Raw genomic sequence first — 23,190 nt, forward strand, 5'->3', positions numbered from 1 at the left:
ATAATGACATTGCCACATTTGTAAGGAAATGGAAGGACCTGGAAAAAGTTATACTAAGTGAAGTGAGCCAGACCCAAAGAAACATGGACTATATGGTCTCCCTTATAGGGAATAATTAGCACAGGTTTACATAAGTCATAGCAGAGGATCACAGGAGCCCAATAGCTATACCCTTACGAACACATAAGATAATACTAAGTGAAATGAACTCCATGTTATGGAAATGATTGTTGTAACTACTTTAACGTGCCATATGTAATTGTAGCCTCTATTATTGATGATCTCCTTGTATCACCTTCCTGTGGTTGTACCTACACTTTCTCTGTATCTTATCTGAGTATATTGGAAACTGGGTATACTGGTATTAGAACTAGGAAATTGGAAGGGAATACCAAAATCGAGAGACACAGGGTAAAAAAGACGAACAACTACAAAAGCAATACTTGCAAAACTGTTTGGTGTAAATGAACTGAACAACTCATTGGGGGGGGGGGAGGGAAAGGGGGAGGGGGGAGGGGGGAATGAGGGACGAGGTAACAAACACTACAAGAAATGTATCCAATGCCTAATGTATGAAACTGTAACCTCTCTGTAATTCAGTTTGAATATATATATATATATATATATATATATATATATATATATATATATATATGCAAGTAACTTTGAAACCATGATGCCAGTTTTTACATTTTACCAACAGACAGACAAACAGACATACAGACAGTCGTGCACAAGCTTTGGGGTGCACTTAGAATTTATTTTTTTTAATTGGCCATGAAAGTTTTCTGGAATTCCAGTGGCAAAATGATATTATTTTGCCCATATTTTAGAACCATGTGGTCAGTTAGAAAACAAAAAAACTTTTTTGGCAAACAAAAATTTCGCAGATTATCTGGCGAGGAAATGGAGAAGCCATATTTTGAGAAACCAGTTCAGCTACAAGGGGGAGCTGAAGTGGGATGCTATGACAAAAGAAGGCCCAGGAGATGGGAGACAGGACATGAACAGAACACAGACACGTGACACGGCGTAATGGCGGTGGAGCTGGTCAGAGCCTTAGCAGGCTCACAGCAAGACACCTTCACCTTCCAGCATTTGAATTGCAAGGCCACAGTTACAGAGTTTAGGGTGGGGGACAGGGTTACCAGGAGCTTGAGTCTCCTCATCCCTGACCAGCCTCGGGGAATTCGGCATGCCCATTACCTGGGGGATGGGTGGGACTCCACCTCCAAGAGTTTTTGGAATCTTGATGGAACCAAGATGGCGCTTGCTAAAATCAATTCTATTGTCCACCACGTGGTCAATGCTAGAGAAAACTTAGGATTTAGCCAACAACAAGCAGAACTTAACAGAATCTCCAAGCTTAACAAACATCAGTCAAAGCAGATGTTAAACAAATATTGGTACCTTTGGAAGCTAATACCAGCCCATCCTACAGGCAGAATTTAGAAAGAGGCAGAAAGAGAAAGAGAGAGATAACTCCATCTTCCCGAGCCCTCAGAGAAGTTATTGTTAGGGCTGACCTGAAAACTGGAGTAACTAAATATAAGTTTTAGTGTTAAAATTATAACAGCTTCTAAACCCTGGTAATGACTCCATAACAGAGGGCTGCACCCCCACCTGTGAGACTAGTTTCTTATAGTTTGACATTTAAAAATGTAGGGAGCACTTGTTCACCTCTGTACCTGGGTAGCAACCATGGTAACAGACAGTAAAAATGATTATAGTCATAGACTATAGAAATAACCATAATAGTAGTAGAAATGCCATGGTAACTGTCAGGTTGGTTTACTTATGATTGAGTACTGGATTGTTTTAGCCCACTCAAACTTGCTTAGTGGTAATGGAAAAACATGGTCACAATTGTTAAAATAAAGTTGGTACTAGGTCAGCCTGCCCGCATATTCTGCTGCTGTAAATGGCTTGCTTAACCCATTTGTGACTTGCTCTACCCCCTGCATCAGTGCTACGTGACCACCTGTTGTCACTCCCTGCTATCGAGGCCAGTTCCCAATATCAAAGCCAAAATACATAACTGAATGGGTAGATAGCCAATAGAAATAGGACAAGACTTGCATGCTAAATGCCATCCAATCAAGTATCTGCCAAGTTGGAAATACTCTGCCCCTGTTGTAATCACAATAAAAAACCCTGCCTAGCTGAGGGTCAGGACTCTCAATCCAGTTCCACTGTGTCGGTGATGGTTGGGAATCCAGGCTCGAGCTTGCAATAAAGACTCTCGTGTGTTTGCATCGGTATCGGCTCCTTGGTGGTCTTTGGGGACCAGAAATCTAGGCATAACATTATGTAAGTCCTGTAAAATATTCCAAATTTGTAAGATTGGGCTCAAACTTGAGCAGCTTTTGAAGCATTTTAGACTGTTCCCCACTTGATGAGTGACCAGCGGAGCTGAACTAGAGATCAGATGACTCCAAGCACGCACAATTGCTGATTCCCTTGACCTAGCCCAGTGGCTAAGGTCGGCAGCCCAGTGGCCTTCCCTGGGAGTGGGGCTTGGAACTTGGAGCCAAGATTTATGGTGGCCCAGTGGCCTTATGGAAAATCGGATCCAAGTCTCCAGCTAATGATCACTCACCCTGGTTGGAGTTTCAAATCTGTTGCGGTGGATGATTGTGCCCCTCCCACTGTAAGTGACTAGTGGAGCTGAGGAGTTAAATACCAAGCATCCTCGGTATTACTCTGGTCAGCTGAAATTTAGGAGACAATCAGCAATGAGGCTGTCACACCAGTAGCTGTGTCCCGGACCGAGCGCAGAGTGTGGCCCTGAAGCCATGACCCTGTAGCCCTATGCTACGGTCATTTGGAGTGGAGCTCGGGATTTGGCACCAAGATTTTTAGTGTGGCCCTGAAGCCATGGCCCTGTGGGCCCTACAGTAAATCAGAAAATCAGATCCGAGCCCTCGGTTAGATTATCACTTACCCTGGGTGTGAGGGCAAATTTGTAGATTGTCGTGGTGGATGGAAGTAGAGCACTCGGTCAGAAGTGACCTCGCTGGTCCTCTGGGTGGGCATAGGACAGCAGAATAGGTCCGGGGGCAGCTTGGACCCCCCAGAAATGGGGGAGCAAATCCACCTGGGAGCCTATCCCGGGTTTCGGCACCAATGAAAGGACAGGTCCCGGCCATCCCAGAGGACCATGCGGAGATAATCACAGGCAGGAGAAGAAGGTTCATAAGGAGGTTTATTAGTGGTGCCATAGTTCCCACGGGAGAGGGAGCTACATGGAGTCTGTACCTTATCCAGGTGGCAGCTTCTCTTTCTGGGGGTAAAGGGGAAGAATGTCGGTAGTGAGTAGGAGTGGCTCATTAGGTATGGGTGGATCTGGGGGCTAGTGGGAGGAGCTGAGGACCCAAGGCTAGGGAACTACTAACAAGTATAATAGGTTTTTAAATTTTTATATAGTCAATTTGTGCTGGTGGCTCTCACTTGTAACACTAGCTACTGCGGAGGCTGAGATCTCAAAATTGTGGTTTGAGGCCAGCTTGGACAGAAAATTTCCCTAGACATAATCAACAAAATCACCATCAAAAAAACCAAGCTGGTTATCTTGCGAGCTATGTCCTTTGCCGTGCAGAAGCTCTGCAGTTTGATGCAGTCCCATTTGTCCAACATTTCTTTGATCTGTAGCCTTTCTGGGTCTTTGATAAGGAAGTTCCATCCTGCGCCAAGGAGCCCAAGTGATTCTCCTACTCCTTCCTTCAGTGTTTTCAGGGTGTCTGTTTTGATCTCAAGGTCTTTAGTCCATTTGGAATTGATTTTGGTGCAGGGTGATATATAAGGATCTAGTTTTAGTTTGTTGCAGGTGTTGAACCAGTTTTGCCAGCACCATTTGTTAAAGAGGCTATCTTTCTTCCAAACTATTGTTTTAGCTATCTCATCAAAGATTAAGTAGGCGTAGTTCTGTGGGTTCATTTCTGGGTCTTCAATTCTGTTCTATTGGTCTTCAGGCCTGTTCCGGTGCCAATACCAAGCTGTTTTTATTACTATAGCTTTATAATACAGCTCAGACTGCGAGATCTTTACCGGCCATTCAACAGACAAAGGCCTCATATCTAAAATATATGCAGAACTAAAAAAATTACCTTCCTCCAAAACAAAACCGCAAAGAACCAATAGCCCCCTCATCAAGTGGGCTAAAGACTTGCAAAGAGACTTCTCTGATGAGGAAATGAGAATGGCCAAGAGACATATGAAAAAGTGCTCTACATCACTGGCCATGAAAGAAATGCAAATCAAAACAACATTGAGATTCCATCTCACCCCAGTAAGAATGTCCTTTATCAAGAAAACTAACAATAACAACTGTTGGAGGGGATGTGGCCAAAAGGGAACCCTACTTCATTGTTGGTGGGAATGTAAACTGGTTCAGCCACTCTGGAAAGCAGTATGGAGATTCCTCAGAAGGCTAAATATAGAACTCCCCTATGGCCCAGCAACCCCACTTTTGGGTATCTATCCAAAAAAAACCACAAACAAAATCACAGTAATGCCACCAGCACAACAATGTTCATCGCAGCACAATTTGTCATAGCTAGAATCTGGAACCAACCCAGATGCCCCTCAGTAGATGAATGGATCCAGAAAATGTGGTACATATACACAATGGAATTTTATGCCTCTATCAGAAAGAATGGCATTGCCCCATTTGTAAGGAAATGGAAGGACTTGGAAAAAATTATACTAAGTGAAGTGAGCCAGACCCAAAAAAACATGGACTCTATGGTCTCCCTTATTGGGAATAATTAGTACAGGTTTAGGCCAGTCACAGCAGAGGATCACAAGTGCCCAACAGCTATACCCTTATGAATACATAAGATGATGCTAAGTGAAATGAACTCCATGTTAAGGAAATGATTGTTATATCACAGTTGTAACTACTTTCAACGTCCCATGTGTATCTGTAGCTTCTACTATTGATGATGTTCTTGTATCACCTTCCTGTGGTTGTACCTACACTATCTATGTAATCTTATCTGAGTATATTGGAAACCGTGTATACTGGTATTAGAACTAGGAAATTGAAAGGGAATACCAAAATTGAGAGACACAGGGTAAAAAAAGACAAACAACTACAAAAGCAACACTTGCAAAACGGTTTGGTGTAAGTGAACTGAACAACTCATGGGGGGAAAGGGAAAGTGGGAGGAGGAAGGGGGGTATGAGGGACGAGGTAACAAACAGTACAAGAAATGTATCCAATGCCTAATGTATGAAACTGTAACCTCTCTGTACATCAGTTTGATAACAAAAATTTGAAAAAAAAATAAACCTGGATCATAGGGTAAGAGAATAAACTAACTTTGGGCAAGGAAAAAAAAAACAAGCTGGGTGTTTGGCTTAATAGTGGAGTGCTAAGAATGAATGACCAAGGGTTTATGACTCTCTCTCTAGCATACATATATGTGTGTTATACATATATCTATATCTATATATATAGTTTGTAAATTGGATGGAGTTTGAAGTTTGTGTGTTTATAGTAAAAGCTTTAAATGTGCTCCAGGCATCCCACTCCCAAGTGTTTGTTTTAAGAGAGATTCCTGAAGAACACTTAGAATGGCTGGAAGGGGGTATGAGGAACATAGCAAAACTATATATGTAGTGACATTACTGTACAGTTCATTTTGTGTTTATTTGAATACACAAATTAAATTTTAGAGGATATGTTGAGAAGACATTTTGTGATCAATGTTATCGTGATTTGAACAATAATGATCCAAATTTAAATTTTACAGGGAAGAAAGGAGAGCCTTTTAATACTGTGAGCACCTACTATGTGTCTTGCAGTTGACATTGAATGCTGATACAACACTCAGAACAGCCCTTACCACAGTGCATTCTATATGAAGAATACAATATAGGTCACAATGTGCTATCTACTACATTCCAATAATCTTTGAATATTCATTCTACAAATACTTGTTAATTCCAGTAAAAAGTACTAACACCTTGTCATCCAAAATTGATAAAGAAAGGTAAATTTTGTTGCCCATTGACCAATTGTGCCATGGACAAATTCAGAATCATGTGGGTTTTTCATTTTACTTTTTTTAAATTTCAAAACCAAGCATGGAAGCACAGAGAATTCATGAAAAGAATTGTACTGGAGATTAACTTTGGTCCAGTATAACAAGGGACTGAAGGAAAAGAAGCTCAGAGACGATGAGTTCAAGGACAGACTTGAGTTCGAAATGAAAGATCACCACAACAAAATTGTCAAATTTTGGCACATATTAGAGTAAATGTGTCTTACAAATTTGGTGTTTAAAAATTAGTATTTAGCCATTTTAATTTTAACATTTATTACAAATTACATTTTATAAACACTATATGATTTACATATGAAGTTTTCACACTCATATAAGAAAGTAACATGAAATTGTGAATCATTAAATCAAAATATTGTGTGTGTGTGTGTGTGTGTGTGTGTGTGTGCATGTATGTGTTACTATTCCTGATCTGCTCAGGTATATAAAGATTTTGAACTTTGAGACTCACAATAAAGGATGGAATTCTCACCCTTTTAATGTACACATTAATTAGTTGAATATGTTTTAGTAAATGCGTAGTCAACAGATCTGGAGTGGGCACAGGGGTCCAACCAGTTTCTAGTTGATGCTGATGGTGCCAGTTTCAGTGTGAGGGAATGGGTCTTTCAGCCTCTGTTCAAAAATATAATGCACAGAAATGGGAACCAGAAGTTCATGCTGCAATTGTAGCTACTTAGGAGGCTGAGATCAGAGGATGTCAGTTTCAAGCCAGTCTGGGCCAGAAAGTTTATGAAAAACTTATGAGTGATTAACAAGCCATAAGACAAAAATAGAGCTGTGGTTCAAGTGGGAGGAGTGGTAACTTTAAGTGAATCAGACAAAGGACAGCAACCTTGCCCTGGGTTTAGCTGCCTGGCTAACTGTTTGGAGGAAAGGTTTCTTTTCTCCCACTGTTTGTGAGAGCTCAGTCCACAAGTGATCAGCACATTGCTTTGGGGCTTGTGGCATGAGATTTTTTGCTGGTTAGTGAGAGATTTGACTCTGACAGACTTTTTCGCATGGGCTGAGGCAGTGTGAACTGGAGCCAAGCTTCATGCCCTGTGGTGGCTTAGAAATGGATTTAAGACAGGAGGGGAACACTGCCAGTGAGCTAACATCTTCACAGTGCCAAGTTCTATAATTTGGCACTCTACTATTTAAGTGGCAGCTTCCCTTGCAGCTTTCCACTGGTTAATTGGAAAAAGAAACTCATGGACTTTTTCCCAGACTGGTTTCAAAGCTCAATCTGAGATCTCAGCCTTCTAAACAGCTCTGGTTATAGCTATGAACCATCAGTGCATGGAAATGGATGGTATTTTAAAATCTTACTTTGCATCTCTTCAATACATCTCCTGCCATACACACACTGTCATACTCTTTGTATCTCTTTCTCTCTCTCTCTCTCACACACACACGTGCACACACACACACACAACAAACAGTGCTATTGTCATTACCAAGAGACCTTTTCTACTGTGCTTTTAACATTAGAGAAATAGTCAAATCACCAAGTTTTGGAATATTTGCTAGGCCCTGGTTGCTCAAGCTGTAATCCTAGGTTCTCAGGAGACTGAGGTCTGAGGATTACAATTCAAAGCAAGCCTGAGTAAGAAAGTCCATGAGAGTCTTATTTACAATAAACTACCCCCAACGAGTCTGCAAAGGGAGCTAGTTGCTACTCTCTAGAGCACTAGCCTTAAAGGAAAAGAAGCTCAGGGACGATGAGTTCAAGGACAGACTTGAGTTCGAGATGAAAGATCACCACAACAAAATTGTCAAATTTTGGCACATATTAGAGTAAATGTGTCTTAAAAATTTGGTATTCAAAAATTAGTATTTAGCCATTTTAATTTTAACATTTATTACAAGTTACATTTTATAAACACTATATAATTTACATATGAAGTTTTCACACTCATATAAGAAAGTAACATGAAATTGTGAAAATCCATAAATCCAAATCTCACAATCACTAATAACACACAAACACATACACACACACCCAAACACAAAAACATGCACACAACACACTAATAAAAGGTGTCAATGTGAGAGTGCTAAACTGAAAGAATAAATTGTCCTAGAGAAAATCTTCATACCTTATTCAAAATGTATCTCAACCTATAAAAGACTGTGGAGTAGTTCCAGTGGGACAAAGTGGACTTGGGATGTGACTGAACACCTGCACACTCTGCAGATGCTGGCTTTGAATGTGAGATGTCATAACCATGCAGAAGCTCGGAGCTGGTAGCAAGACAGGAAAGGAAGGGGCCTCCTTGCGGTATTCCAGAGGCCAGGTCCAGAGATTCAATCCTAAATCTGTCGGTGGTGCCACCCAGTGGAGAGGAGGGGGATGACAAGTGCATGTGTGGGAGGAGGATGCAAGACCTAACTATGGCTGTAGGCTTCTGTTGTGTGGCCCAGGATGATGCGATCTGGATTGTCCTGTAGGTATCCAAGGATGCCAGCAAGTAGGCAACATACCTCTCGACTTCCTACATGGTATATTTCGGGGTCCCACTCCCCTTGGGGTGATGAAAATATGAGCCTAAGGCTGCTTCTTGCCACAGGGACTCTACAATGAATCTCAGCTAATGCAGATGGATAGGAAGAACACAGTTCTCCCACCCAGCTTTAGCCACCAAATGGGGACAGAAGGCTCTAGACAAAGTTAGTTTGTAGTGCCACAGTGGCACTATATTGCAGTATGGGCTTAGTTTTGTTTGTTTTTTAAGTGGTGATTCTGGTGAATGTGATGCCTACTCCTTTTACAATAGATAAACCTGAGCCATAGTTCTCTCTCTCTCTCTCTCTCTCTCTCTCTCTCTCTCTCTCTCTCTCTCTCTCTCTCTCTCTCTCTCTCTCTGTGTGTGTGTTTGGAACCACACCAGGCAAATATAGGGTCTAGATATAGTCTTTACACAGAAGTGTTTGTATGTACTATGTGGCAAAATTTAAAACAACAGCCTCAAATAGGAAGGCATTGTAGACAAGGGGATGAATTCCTGCATCCCAGTCGATTGAAGAGCGTAGCACACACACAGCAGCCGGACATGGTGGCAAGATACTCACTAAAACAGAGGCAGAAGGCGGCACGGGGTAATTATGAGTCATTATGGAAACCCTAAGGAAACATAGAAGGACTGGGTTAGGAGCAAACACCTGACTATCTCCCAGCCACACAGAAAGCCCTCATTTCTCCGCCCCCTCCTGTGTGTGATTGGTCCCTCTTTGTGCGTGGTAGGGTGAGTGGCAGGAATTGGTGGTCAGAGAGTGTGCGTCAATCCGGGCATCTAGATAGTCCTCAGGGTCACGAAGACGCCGTCGTGACCCTGGCCGACATTTTGCGCAGCTGGAGGTCCTAACGGTCGTCATGGAGGTCATGGGCAGTCCCGGCGCTGAGGAAATTGCCACCTGACTGTTTGCCGCGTGTCGGCTTCACAGGTCTGATGTGGTGGGTCCTTTGAAGACTCTGGCAGGGAGAGAACAGGGTGCTTCTTTGGTGGTTGTTTGGGAGCGGGGTTACAGTGGTGAGGGCGACCCCCTTCTTGTGCTGCAGGGTAGACCGTCGGGTTCCTGTCAGGGGATCCCCGGATGCAAGTGGTAAGGGAGACTATGTCTAGCTTCTCAGGACAGTCTGTGTGAGTCTTTCCCTCCCTAATGAACCCTGGCTGGATGCGGGGGGGGGGGGGGGGGGAAGGGACGGGGCTGGGAGTAGTGTGTAGTATTTATTGCTGGAAATACAGATTTTCACCAAATCTATAAAAAAGAAAAAAGAAAAGAAAAGAAAGACAATTGGGACACTCTGTCTGTTTACCCTCTAACCCACATTCTCCACACTAGCTGTAGCTTTTCTTGTAGAGTCTCTTAATTTGACAAAGGAATCTTCTATTCAAAAATTCCTAGACATTTTTAAAATCATAAGGAAATGCTAATTTTTTTTCTTTTTTCCTGTGCCTTGAACTCAGGGCCTGAGCACTGTCCCTGGCTTCTTTTTTGCTCAAGGCTAGCACTCTGCCACTTGAGCCACAGTGCCACTTCTGGCCATTTTCTATATATGTGGTGCTAAGGAATCAAACCCAGGGCTTCATGTATAGGAGGCATGCACTGTTGCCATTAAGCCATATTCCCAGCCCTAATTTGTTTATTTCTTTATTGTCAAAGTGATATACAGAGGGGTTACAGTTTCATATGTATGGCAGTGCGTACATTACTTATCCAACTTGTTACGTCCTCCTTCATTTTCCCCTCCTTTTCCCTTCCCATTTCCCTCCCCCAGGGAATGCTGATTTTGTCACATATAATTTTTTTCTGTAGTGATTGCATTGATCAAATACTGATTTTTGAATCAAATTTGCATAGATGGAACACCTTTGTACTGGTGCAAAATGTGAATTTTAGACCTTGACAGATTCACTTTTAACTTTTTTGCAAATTCTGTGTGATACTTAATGAAAGGTACAACTGATATATTTTTGTCTTTCTCTGGTATTGGTTAATTGTGCTGGATAATTGTGCTGTCTGAAAATACTGTGGGAAGTTATGCAAACTAAGAGTAAGAGAGCAAAGCCCCTGTGGGCATTTTGGAACTTGAATATGAGGAGAATCTCATCTTTTGCAGAACTTGTCAGAGGGGCTCACTGTCCGTAATTTTTTTGCATAAATGTGTTTTTTCCTGGGATAAGGACTCAAGCCTCCTTTCTGAAGCTGTGCAGAATCATGTTGTCACAGCAGGCCTGACAACTCTATTTTGAAAGGCCTCATGCCAAAGCAAATCTCTGGATAGGTGTGGAAATTAAATTTGGAGAATATTCCCATCAAATCTTACCAGGATTTATAAGACTGTTCTGTGTTCAAGCCATTTTTAGAAACACTGTGGCTATTGGCTATGCTGTGGTTTTCTAATAGGTGTCTGACATTTTGTAAAGTTTTAAGCAAGGGGGTGTCCACGTGACCCAATAATGTCTCAGGAACTCAATTTCTAACAAGCTTCTCTGATAGACAATATTTCCCTTGTGTTTTTAGGACTTGTTGCTGCAGTAATAGCACATCCTAGGTGACTCTGTAGGGAGAGAGCCCTTGTAAGTCTAATAATATTAATATATAACTACTCCTGTTCCTAATAATTAAGGTAGGTATAGGATATTGTTTTATATTTTTATTGTTTACCCTTTTATGACTTTATACTTGAACATGGTTTCTTGTAGACAGCATGTACTATTTTTAAAAATAAATTTTATGGAATGAGAACATGTGTCCCGCTACATTATATTTGTCTATCATGTGCTAAAAGGAAAAATTAATTTGTGAATATCTTTTAATTCATTTATTTTGGCCATTTATTCTGAAACTAATTATTATGTTTTGCATAATTACTTTTCTTTTACAGAGTGTGGTTTGAATCCAAATCCTCACACTTGCTTGGCTGATACTTTAGTACTTGAGCCACTCTAACTGGTAAGCTTTTTGGTAACTACTTTGGAAATTGAATCTAGAGCGATTTTCTCCCTATGCTTTCCTCAGACTGAGAGCTACCAGGTTTCAGCTTCCTAAGTAGCTAAAATTATAGGAGTGAGCCACTGGCATCTGGCAAATTCTAATGTTTCTTTATCTTTTTTTTCTGTCTGTTTTTCAGTTTCTCTTTCCTGCATTCCTATCTTGCCTTACTGGGGGATCTTTTAATATTTTAACTTATTGAGTGTTTAGAGTGCCCTTTGTGTATTTCAGCAGACATTTTAGATATTAAAATAGATGAATAACTTATCATAGTTTACCGTGGTAATATTTTTTATGTCGGTCCTGGGGCTGAAATGCAGACTGGTCATGTCCCTGAGCTTCTTTTCCTCACAGCTGGCATTCTGCCACTTTAACCACACCCCTACTTCCAGTTTTTTATGGATATTGGTCATGAATGTCTGATACTTTCCTCCTCTGCCTTGTTTTGAATCTTATCATCAGACCTAAGCCTCCTGAGTAACTAGGATTAAAGGCCTGAGTCACAAGTGCCTGGCTTGTTGTCAAAATTATTTACTTCTACTAAAGCTGAGAAAAGTTATTTTCACTTAGGTACATTTTTTATTCTCCTATTTGAAAGAGAGTTTTCCATGTTTTAGCTATGACAAATTGTGCTGCGATGAACATTGTTGTGCTTGTGGCTTATTTTGGTGGTAGTGAGATTTGAACTCAGAGCTTTGTTTTCAGTGGGCATGTTCTCTCCCTTCACCCATAAATCCAGCTTTTGGAATATAAATTTCTCATGTATTTCTTTTATATAGATGGAAACCATTATCAAGTGGTATTGTAATTCTTCCTTCAGTAATTCAGAACGATTTAAAATTGGGCAAGCAAAGGTGTGTCTATTATATCCACCCTCGTTTGTTGGTTTTTCTTGTTTTTTTTTTTTTTTGGCCAGTCCTGGGCCTTGGACTCAGGGCCTGAGCACTGTCCCTGGCTTCTTCCGCTCAAGGCTAGCACTCCACCACTTGAGCCACAGCGCCGCTTCTGACCGTTTTCTGTATATGTGGTGCTGGGGAATCGAACCTAGGGCCTCGTGTATCCGAGGCAGGCACTCTTGCCACTAGGCTATATCCCCAGCCCAATTTGTTGGTTTTTCTTTCCGAAGTTCCAGGCCTCCTTCTAGTACTGTTTTCATTTTGTATTGAGAACTTGTTTAGCTGTTCAATATTGATAAATCATTAGTGAAACTTTTCTATTTCCCCACTGTTCCTGAGGATATTTTCCCTTAACCTGGAAGTCAGTTGACTATTCTGTACTTCTACTATTTGACACTCGCCCACTACCTTGCAGACATTTTCTGGATTCAGGGAAGAAAGTTGCTAGCATTTAAGTCAGTGCTCCTATGTAGGTATGTGGGTATTTATCTCTAGCTGCTTTAAGGTGTTTTGGTTTTTCCTCCGAATTTTCATAAGTTGCTTATGGTATGTCTTGATATGGGTATTTGGAGGCTTTGCATGGCCCGATTTTGTGGTTGTGATTCCAATGGCAGTTTAGCTTCAGCATCCTGCCAGTGTGTGTCTGGTCTGCTTTGTTTGCTATTACTCAGAAGCCAGGTTGAAGCTAAGGAAAATTCCACACAGATGTATGTTTTGTAGATCTGTAGGCACGGGGATTTGTGAAGTTTCACAATTAGTCTGACTGGTGTTTTTGGTTTTGTTTTTTCTCTTCCTAGGATTTACCATAGAAATTTAACAAAAATCCCTTTGGAGGTGACTGGAACGTGAGGCTCTAGAGCCAGAGTTGCATCAGGATTGTGACTTGGAGTATTGGAGGTGGTTAATAAGAGCTCTTCACATCTGCAATTAAAAAATGGCCCCCAAGAAACCTAGAACACCCAAAAGAAGAAAGACAAGGCATAGAGAACCTGAAAATGTTGAAGAGGTAGAGCATGAAGAATTTGAAGTGGAGAAAGTAGTAGGCCGTCGTGTAGTAGCTGGCAAGGTAGAATATCTCCTGAAATGGAAGGGATATTCAGATTCTGATAATACCTGGGAACCAGAAGAACATTTACATTGTCCAGACTTAATCCATGCTTTTCTGAATTCTCAGGAAGATAGCAGTGAATCTGAAGGTAGCATATCAAACGTATCAACAGAGAATAGCAATGCAAATGATAACCCAACAGGCTTTGATAGAGGTCTAGAGGCAGAACGAATACTTGGTGCCACAAGATCTAGTGAAGGATTAATGTTCCTCATGAAGTGGAAAGATTTAGATGAACCTGAGATGGTGTTAGCAAGAGAGGCTAATGTTAAATGTCCTCAAATTGTAATTGCTTTTTATGAGGAGAAGATAATTTGGGAAGCTGCATCAGAAGATGATGCTCAGTGATAAATACATACATATATATACATATATGCATGTGTGTGTATGTATACGTATATTTAAAATGTAATTTAAAAATACATCTAAACTTGGAGTTTTGGTTATTGTGTTAATAGTTTGAAATAATACCTACATTTTAATAAGAGCAAATTTGATATGTCTGTTTTGAAAATGGTGTTAGTAACAGAGTTGAAATATTTTATTGCATCAATTGTACTGGTTACTTTAAGAAGTATAATAAAGACTTTGCATAGTTGCTTCCTCTGAGAAAAGAGTATTTTATTTTGTGGTGTAATTGCTTCCTCTGCATTCATGAACAGGTTTATTACTTAATCACAGCTTACCTCTAATTTCTATGTTCAAGGACCATCCTGAATTTCTGTGAGTGTGTGTGTGTGTGTGTGTGTGTGTGTGTGTGTGTGTGTGTGTACGTACATATAAAAAATTCTTACTCTGTAGTTCATTCTTTGGGAGAGTTTGCTTGTTTAAAGTTGCAGACACAAAACATAGGGCTTTGCATATGACAGGCAAATGATGTGTCGGTGAGTGACATCCCTGTTCCCACTTCCCCTGGAAACAGGGTCACTGAGAGGCTCAGGCTGGTCCTGCTCTTGCTAGGTAGCCAGATTTGACTCAAATTTTAGGTCCTCCTGTCTCTGCCTTAGATATGCAAATGCATTAGGTTGTTTGCATATTTGCCTAAAAGGAATATTTATCACTTTCTAGCCAGAGAATATTATGACAAATCACATTTCCATTAATTAGCTAAGCACAACAAAGTAGAAGTTAAATTTTTTTCTCTAGTGAGCCATTTCTTTACAGACTATTGCAATCTGTATACTGAAAGCTCATGAATTTGAGGATTTCTAAGACAGCTAAAGAAAATGTAGTCAGCTGTTTACAAATTTTGGAACTGTACAACCTCCTTGCATAAATGAGTGAAAAAATTTTATAATTATTGACTTGTAAGCTTTTCTCATTACCTCAGTTCATTCATTACACACAGGTCCAATCTTCCCAGTTTTGGGTTACTGGTTCCACAAAAGCAAGAAAAATAAATGCTACCTCACTCTATATTGTTTACTAAACTGTAAATAATGGGGAACAGTGATCTATAACATTTTTATATTCTTTAAGCAAAGTTAAGAGCTAGATTCCAGTGGGTCATACCTGACATTGTATCTACTCAAAAAGCTATGAGCTTAGGATCACATTTAGAGGCAAGCCTTATTAAGGCTCTGAGACACTCATCTCCAATTAACTACCCCCCACACACAGACACAAAAAAAATTGTAGCTGTGGTTCAAGTTGTAGAGAACTAGCCTTGTCAAAAATAAACACAGTGTTAATGTCCAGGTCTTGTGTTCAAGCCCCAGGACTCAGACTCACACATGTACTTTCTAGGTAACTTGACTGGGAGAAGCCTCTTAGAAGTCTGATATTAATATATAGCCACTCTTGCTCTTAATAATGTTTTCATTGTTGATGTTTTCCTTTTTTTTAACCTTCATTCTTAGCCACACCACACACTCTTGGACACTCCACCTTCTAGTTAGGCTGTCTCCTGAGCATTCTTCTCCCCCAGCTCCTGAGATAGGCAACTGTGTCCCAGAGCTTTAGTCAGAGCCCTAATTCTGGAGACACTGCCTTCAGCTTAGGTATCCTTGCCCCAGGTAGAGCCCTCTCTAAGCCCTTCCAAAGAACTGGGGACTATGGTCCCCCAACTCAACTTTTTAACTCTCAAACCATATTCTATGCTTAGCCCCAGTTCCTGCCATCATCCCAAATGGGTAAAAACACTATTAGCTTCCTTTTTAGTTTCAAGGACTTTCAGGATACCACCCCATCCCAGCATCCAAGCAAAACTACTGGCCTATTCTCAAGTCAAGCCCTGTCCCCCAGCCAAAGCCCGCCACTCCACTCCTCTACTTCCTTCCTCTTCCTCTCTCTGTCTTGTTCCCAGAGGGTTTTCCTGAGATCTGCCCTGCTAGCCCTGGCTACTCCTACTCAGCCTCTGACCTCGGACACAACACCCCACCCCTGGCTCAGGAACCACTTTGAGTTTCAGTCAGCCACATGCCCCACGGCCACCATTCAGCCACCTACAGGTGAGCTGCCTCTGGGAAGTGGGGAGAACATTATTTTCAAATTCAGTCCCCACTCTCTAATACCTTTTCTTTACCAGACTTTCTGCCCACTTATGGCCCAGAACCTCGGCCTCAGCTTCGACCTGAGTCCCTCCCAGAGCCTCAGCCTGAATCTCAATCTGGCCCTGAGTTTCCTCTGCCCAGCATCCCTGCCTGGACTGGCCTGAGATTCCTGAACCAGGTGAGGTAGAAAACGGAGGGTGTTGATGGTAGGGTAGATTATGGAGGGAGGAACATGCCAGGGAAGATCAAATACAAAGAACAGGTAGGAGGAGCTAAGAATGTGTGGAGGCTTGCATGGTAGTTAGATTGGGTGCTGGCACTGGAACTGGCCCCAGTTCTACCTTAGTTGAGGGAGACCTATAAGTCCTCTGAGACTCAATTTCTTGGGTTGTAAAATGAAAATGGTCATGAGGTTTCAATGAGATGCCTCTCAAGTATTCACCAGATAGAGAGCCATGGTGGGCAGATTCTGGCAGATCAAATCCAAGTATTTCCACATAAAGAAGAATAAGATTCTCCTCTAAGATTGGACTTGGGTAGGAAAGTTCCATAAAGGTGTTTTAGGTGGAGAACTGGAGGGAATTGAGATCAGAATTGGGGGAACTTCGCTGACTATACCCCCCTCCCTTTCTTTCCTCAGGTCCTGCCTCTGGCATGTGTCAGCACAACCCTCAGGTGTGTGGCCCAGGCTTATGCATATCTCGGCCAGGAGGCCACACTTGAGCCTGCAACTCAGGTTTCCAGTTGAGCCCCCAGAGTACCCGCTGTGTCAGTGAGCTGGCCCGAGGAGATGGGCGGGGCGGGGGTGCTGGGGAGATTCTGGGGATGCAGTGGGGCTCTGCCCATCACTTGGTGACCCTCCCCCCCTTCCACTCAGACTTGGATGAATGTCACCGTATACCCCCTCCTTGTGCTCCCAGGCGCTGCGAGAACACACCAGGCAGCATCTGCTGTGTGTGCCGCCCACATTTCCAAGCCAGCCTATGGGCTATAGAGTGCCTGGATGAGAAATTTATCAGCCAGGCTCCAAGCCCTACCATTGCCGGGCTTTGGCCTCAGCTCTCACTCGAGCTGCTGTGACCCTCCTTCCCTTCCCCACTCTGGCCCAGCACTAGTACTGTCCGTTCTCACCCTTGGCCAGCCCCAGCCCCTCCCTTAGATCAGCTCCCCGCCTCTTTTTAGCTCTACCCCTGCTCTGCTCCTTCTCCCCAATCTGGCCCTTCTTTTCTTAATGGTTGACCTCTATTGTTGCCTAGCTTTCTTCCAAACCAGGCCCTGGCTCCACTCTTCTGTTGTCCTCTCCCCTTCTCCAGCTCTGACTAGCTCTGTCTCTGGGCCCGCCTCTGTCCTGCAAACTGATCATGATGCCTCTGAGTGTGTCTCTCTCTCATCACAGATCCCCATCTCAAACTGCCCCTTCTTTCTCTATCCCTGCTCCTGCTTTCCCTTTCTTTTGCTCAAAGCCTCCCTCCTGCCCATCCCCAAGTTTCCCCCTCTCATGGTCTTCCTCTTGGTCGTAGCCGGGACAGCCACCCTTGTCTCTTCCTTTTCTTTTTGTATTGTTTTGTTTGTTTATCTGTCTTTGGGAGTGTAAGGGGTGGTACAGAAATGGAGAGACAAAGGGTGAACAAATGCAACACTGGTAATCAGTAGACACCATGTTGACAATTAACTATGCAATTTGTGGGTGGGAGTGGAAATGAAAAAAATGGGAGAAAGCAAGGGAAGGGGTGATGTGTAAGGGCTAACCTGAGAACCTGAGTGACTAAATATAAGTTTTATTGTTAAAATTATAACAGCTTCTAAACCCTGGTGATGACTCCATGCTAGAAGGCTGCACCCCCACCCATGAGACTAGTTTCTTGTAGTTTGACACTTAAAAATATAGGGAGCCCTTCTTCACCTCTTTACCTAAGTAGCAACCATTATAGACTATAGAAATAAACATAATAGTAGTAGAAATACCATGGTAACTGTTGGGTTGGCTTACTTATGATTGAGTACTGGATTGTTTTAGCCCACTCAAGCTTGCTTAGTGGTAATGGGAAAAAATGGTAGCAATTGTTAAAATAAAGTTGGTACTAGGTCAGCCTGCCCGCATATTCTGCTGCTGTAAATGGCTTGCTTAACCCATTTATGACTTGCTTTACCCCCTGCATTAACCCCCTGCATCAGTGCTACATGACCACCTGTTGTCAAATCCTGATATCAAGGCCAGTTACCGTTATCAAAGCCAAAATAGATAACTGAAAGGGTAGATAGCCAATAAAAATATGAAAAGACTTGCATGCTAAATGCCATCAAATCAAGTATCCGCCAAGTTGGAAATACCCTGCCCCTGTTGTAATCACAATAAAAACCCTGCCTTTCTGAGGGTCGGGGCTTTCAATCCAGATCTGCTGTGTCGGTGATGGTTGAGAGTCCAGGCTCGAGCTTGCAATAAAGACTCTTGTGCGTTTGCATCGAAATCAGCTCCTTGGTGGTCTTTGGGGACCCGAAATCTAGGCATAACAGTTGTTCAAAAAGAAATGTACTCTTCACCTGACTTATATGCCTGTAACCCCTCTGTATTTCACTTTTAAAATAAAAAATTTTAAATAAAAAATAATTGTTTTGTATAATATATTGTTTTATTCTTTTTAATCTTTATATTCTATGCTATTATATTTAAATATGGTTTCTTTTAGACAGGATATACTATTTTTGAAGGATATACTTTATGGGATGAGAACAGGTGCTAAGATATGTAGCATTTGTCTAGCAAGTGCTGAAAGTATTTTGTGAATATTTTTCAATGCATTTATTTTGATCATTTAACCTGAGATTAATTATTGGACTTATATATAGCTTTGTTTTTTTTATTGCAAGACTGTGGTTTGAATTCAGAGCTTCAGGTTGCTTGGCTGGTGCTTTAGCATTTGAGACACTCATCCTGCCATAATTTGGCTGGCTAGCTTGAGAATTCAGTTTAGAGCACATTTTTCCTTGGGCTGGCTTCAAACAGAGCCGCTACATCTCAGCCTCAGCTTCCCCCAGGAGAAAAGAGAAAACAGGACCCCTAGCCCCTAACTTAAGGGAAGATTTTAAAAAAGACTTCACAATCCTGGCATCATTGGCTCACAGCTGTAATCCTAGATACTCAAGAAACTGAGATCTAAGGATGACTGTTCAAAGCCACCCTGGGCAGGAAAGTCCTTGAGATTCTTTTCTCTAATTACCAAAAGGCCTGAAGTGGCACTATGGCTCAATGTGGTAGAGCACTAGCCTTGGGGGACAGTGCCCAGCTCTGAGATCAATCAAGACCAATACTGGCAGAGAGAGAGAGAGAGAGAGAGAGAGAGAGAGAGAGAGAGAGAGAGAGAGCGCTTAGAGAAAAGACATTTCCATGTAGCAACAAATTCAGCTATGCATTTTCTTCTTTTCTCACTCAGCAAGACTAGCTACAGCTGTAAAACATGAATCTTCCTATTCCTTAATGCTTTACTTTAGGACCTACTTTGTCCTGTGGAGATAGGCAGATGCAGGGAGTTAGAGACTAAGGATCCTCATTAAATTTGATCTGGAGGAGACATCAAGAAGGCAAACAGAATAAGAAGCTTATACAAATGTATATGGGGTGGGTGGGGCTCTCTAGACTGGAGCCCTGGTGCTTGATACCTGTCTAAGGGGCTTTTTTCTAAACTACACAAATTATAAGCTTTATGGTGCACATAATGAGAGTTGATTATGTGATATCAGTTTTTCCATCTTTTCCATTATAGCCTCGAATTTACATCATATCTACTAAAGATACTCACCTTCTATCCTCCCTTGAAGCGAGGATATCCATTTGACCCAGGCCTGCAAATAAAATGCAAATGACATTCTCTTCAGTTTGGCTTCTGAGAAAGTTGTTGTTTTCTCATTTGAAGATGGCAGAACTCACTGGCCTTTTGTTATTCACGTGTTTCATTCTCTGTACCTAGAATGCAGTCACAATATGTAAAGGGCACAGAGCTATCTTAGCAGCATGAAGATAACATAGGTTTAAGAGGGCAGAGAAGGAAGATAGGAGTAGACTTGAACTTTGAAGACACTGCAGAGAGTGCGTTGTAGAATGATCAGTACATTGCTCATTTTCTGGCCTCAGATTACATTACTCTACACCATCCCACCTCCTTCCCACAGTGTTCAACTCAGGCTTAGCATTTATTATCACTAGGGTACTGGAATCCCTTCCAACAGGCTTATATTTTCATTCATCCAACCACTGTTTGTCTCAGGAAGTGTCTGATTGACTGAAGTAAGGACTAGGTGAGTAGAGAAGTCCTGCTATAGGGCCACAGAAAGTTTGTGCCCTTTTGCAAAAAGTATGAGACAGAAATAAAACTTTCAAGGCAAGTTTTGTTGGCTCATCCCTGGCATCCTACCTACTCGGTGGGCTGAGATATGGAGCATCATGCTTTGAAAACAGGCAAAATATCCACTAGATTCTACCTCTTATTTAGCAGCAGAAGTTCAGGCTGGAGGTGTGGCTCAAATGAGAGAGCTCTAGTTGAAAAGGAAGCCAATTACAGGGTGCCGGTGGCTCATGCCTGTAATCCTAGTTACTCAAGTGGCAGGTCATGGCTCAAACAAACACAGAGAACAGTCCATGAAAAGGGTATAACAGTCATCAACTTATATTCAACAAATAGTGGAGAGCATAAATACATCAAACAAATAATCTCAGAACTACAGAACAAGATAGACCCAAATATAATAGTAATGGGTGACTTTAATACTCCACTGTCACCAAGAGACATGTCAACCACACAGAGCATATGTAAAGAAGCCTCAGAGCTAAATGACACCATATCCCAAATGGAACTAACAGACATATACATAGTTTCCCACCCAACAACAACTCACTACACATTCTTCTCAGCAGCCCACAGAACATACTCCAAAATAGATCATACCATAGTTCACACAAAGAGCCTTAGAAAATACAAGAGGATTGGCATTATTCCTTGTATTGTACCTGACAACTGGGGAATCAAACTAGTACTTAACAATAAAGCATACTGCAGAAATTACTCCAATACATGGAGGCTGAACAGCACATTACTGAATAACACCTGGATCACAGAACAAATTAAAGAAGAAATTAGACAGTTCCTACAATACAATGAAAATACATCACAAAGGAACCTCTGGGACACAGCAAAAGCAGTGCTGAGGGGCAAGTTCATTGCCCTTAGCGCACACATCAAGAAAACATCAAGAAGCATCTCAAGTAAGAAATCTCATAATGCAATTAAAACTTCGATAAAAGCAAGAAAAAATAAATCTAAAGCTATGAGAGAGAGAGAGAGAGAGAAAGAGAGAGAACACAGATTAGGGCAGAAATTAACAACATAGAAAAATTTTAAACTATGTACAAAATGAAACAAAAAGTTGTTTTTAGAAAATTAACAGAAATTGATGAATTTCTAGAGAAATATAAATTGCTCAAATTGAACAAAGAAGACAAAAATCAATTAAATAAACCAATGATATGCAATGAGATAGAGGAAGCAATCAAACGTCTTCCAATAAGGAAAATGCCAGGCCCAGACTGATTTATCATGGAATTCTATAAGACTTTTAAAGAGGAGCTAATACCAATACTCCTCAAGATTTTCCATGAAATAGAAGCAGAAGGAGACATCCCAAATTCATTCTATGAAGCCAATATCATATTCATCCCAAAACCAAGCAAGAACCCAAAAAGAAAGAGACCTGAAGACCAATCTCCCTGATGAAGACAGATGAAAAGCTCCTCAATAAAATGTTACCCAACTGAGTCCTGAAACAAATTTTTAAAATCATACATTAAGACCATGTAGACTTTATTCCATTTAACATGTAAATCAATAAATGTAATTCACCACATTAACAAAGCCAAGGTCAAGAATCAGATGGTTATCTCATTAAACAATGAAAAAGCCTTCGACAAAATACAACATCCATTCATGTTAAAAGCTCTGGAGAAAATAGGATTATAAGGAGCATTCTACAAAATAATAAAATCCATATGTGACAGAAAACAGCTAATATCATACTAAATTGGAAAAAATAAATTTATTTCCCCTAAAAGCAGGAACAGTATAAGAATACCCACTTTGTCCACTCCTGTTCATTATAGTTCTGCAATCCCTAGCCAGAGCAATAAGGCAAGAAAAGGATATTAAAGTGATCCACATAAGGAAAGAGGAAATTAAATTATCCCTATTCACAGAGGACATGATCTTACACCTGAAAGACCACAAAAACTACACCCCCAAACACCTAGAATTAATAAACCATTTTGGCAAAGTACCAGGATACAAAATCAACCCACAAAAATCAGTAGCCTTTCTGTACACCAACAATGCACAAGCAGAAAAGGAAATCATGAAAAGAACCCCATTCGCAATAGCTAAAAATAGAAAGAAAAAAAAAAGGAATTAACCTAACCAAAGATGTAAAGGATCTAGTTAGTGAAAACTATAAAAATCTAAAGAGAGAAATCAAAGAAGAAACCAGGAAATGGAAAGACCTTCCATGTTCATGGATAGAGTCAATATTGTAAAAATGGTCATACTACAAAGATGATATACAAATTCAATGCAATCCCCTCAAAATCCCAATGCCATTTTTTTTACTGAAATAGAGAAAACAATCCAAAAATTCATACTGAACAAAAAAAAACTAGAATAGCCAAAGCAACTCTAGGAAAAAGAAGCAATGTAGGAAGTATCACAATGCCAGATTTCAAGCTCTATTACAGAACCATAATAACAAAAACATCTTGGTACTGGCACAAAAATAGACCTGAGGATCAATGGAATATATTAGAAGACCCAGAAATAAAACCACATACTTACAGCCAGTTGATATTTGACAAAGAATTCAAAAACATACAATGGAAACTATTGGTGCTGGAAAAACTGGGCAGCCACATGCAGAAAAATCAAAGTAGATCCAAGCCCATCACCATGCACTAACAGCAACTCAAAATGGATTAAAGACCTCAGCATCTTACCCAAAATTCTCAAAGTACTGCAGGACAGAGTAGAAGAGAGATTAGAATTTATGGGCACAGGCAGGAACTTCCTGAACAAAGTCCCAGGGACACAACAAATTGGAGAGACTCTACAAATGGG

The 23,190-nt window shown here is 41.2% G+C and overlaps 1 protein-coding gene and 1 long non-coding RNA gene across 2 annotated transcripts; both read left to right on the forward strand.

The window, feature by feature from the left end:
• Positions 1-13,376: 13,376 nt before the first annotated feature.
• LOC125343155 (chromobox protein homolog 3-like) lies at positions 13,377-13,898 on the forward strand. The gene has a single exon (XM_048335425.1). It carries the CDS (start codon positions 13,377-13,379, stop codon positions 13,896-13,898), a length of 522 nt encoding a protein of 173 aa, XP_048191382.1.
• Positions 13,899-15,942: 2,044 nt separating this feature from the next.
• Positions 15,943-16,717, forward strand: LOC125343677. Its single transcript, XR_007209362.1, has 3 exons — positions 15,943-16,000; positions 16,078-16,220; positions 16,683-16,717. It is a non-coding gene; the product is annotated as an uncharacterized LOC125343677 (long non-coding RNA).
• The last annotated feature ends 6,473 nt before the right edge of the window (positions 16,718-23,190 follow it).

The sequence above is a fragment of the Perognathus longimembris genome, chromosome 28 (genome assembly GCF_023159225.1).
Source record: "Perognathus longimembris pacificus isolate PPM17 chromosome 28, ASM2315922v1, whole genome shotgun sequence".
Taxonomy (NCBI): Eukaryota; Metazoa; Chordata; class Mammalia; order Rodentia; family Heteromyidae; genus Perognathus; species Perognathus longimembris.

Bases quoted from the DNA above. Each gene is read 5' to 3' on its own strand.
- LOC125343155 (XM_048335425.1), top strand. From the start codon at position 13,377: ATGGCCCCCAAGAAACCTAGAACACCCAAAAGAAGAAAGACAAGGCAT.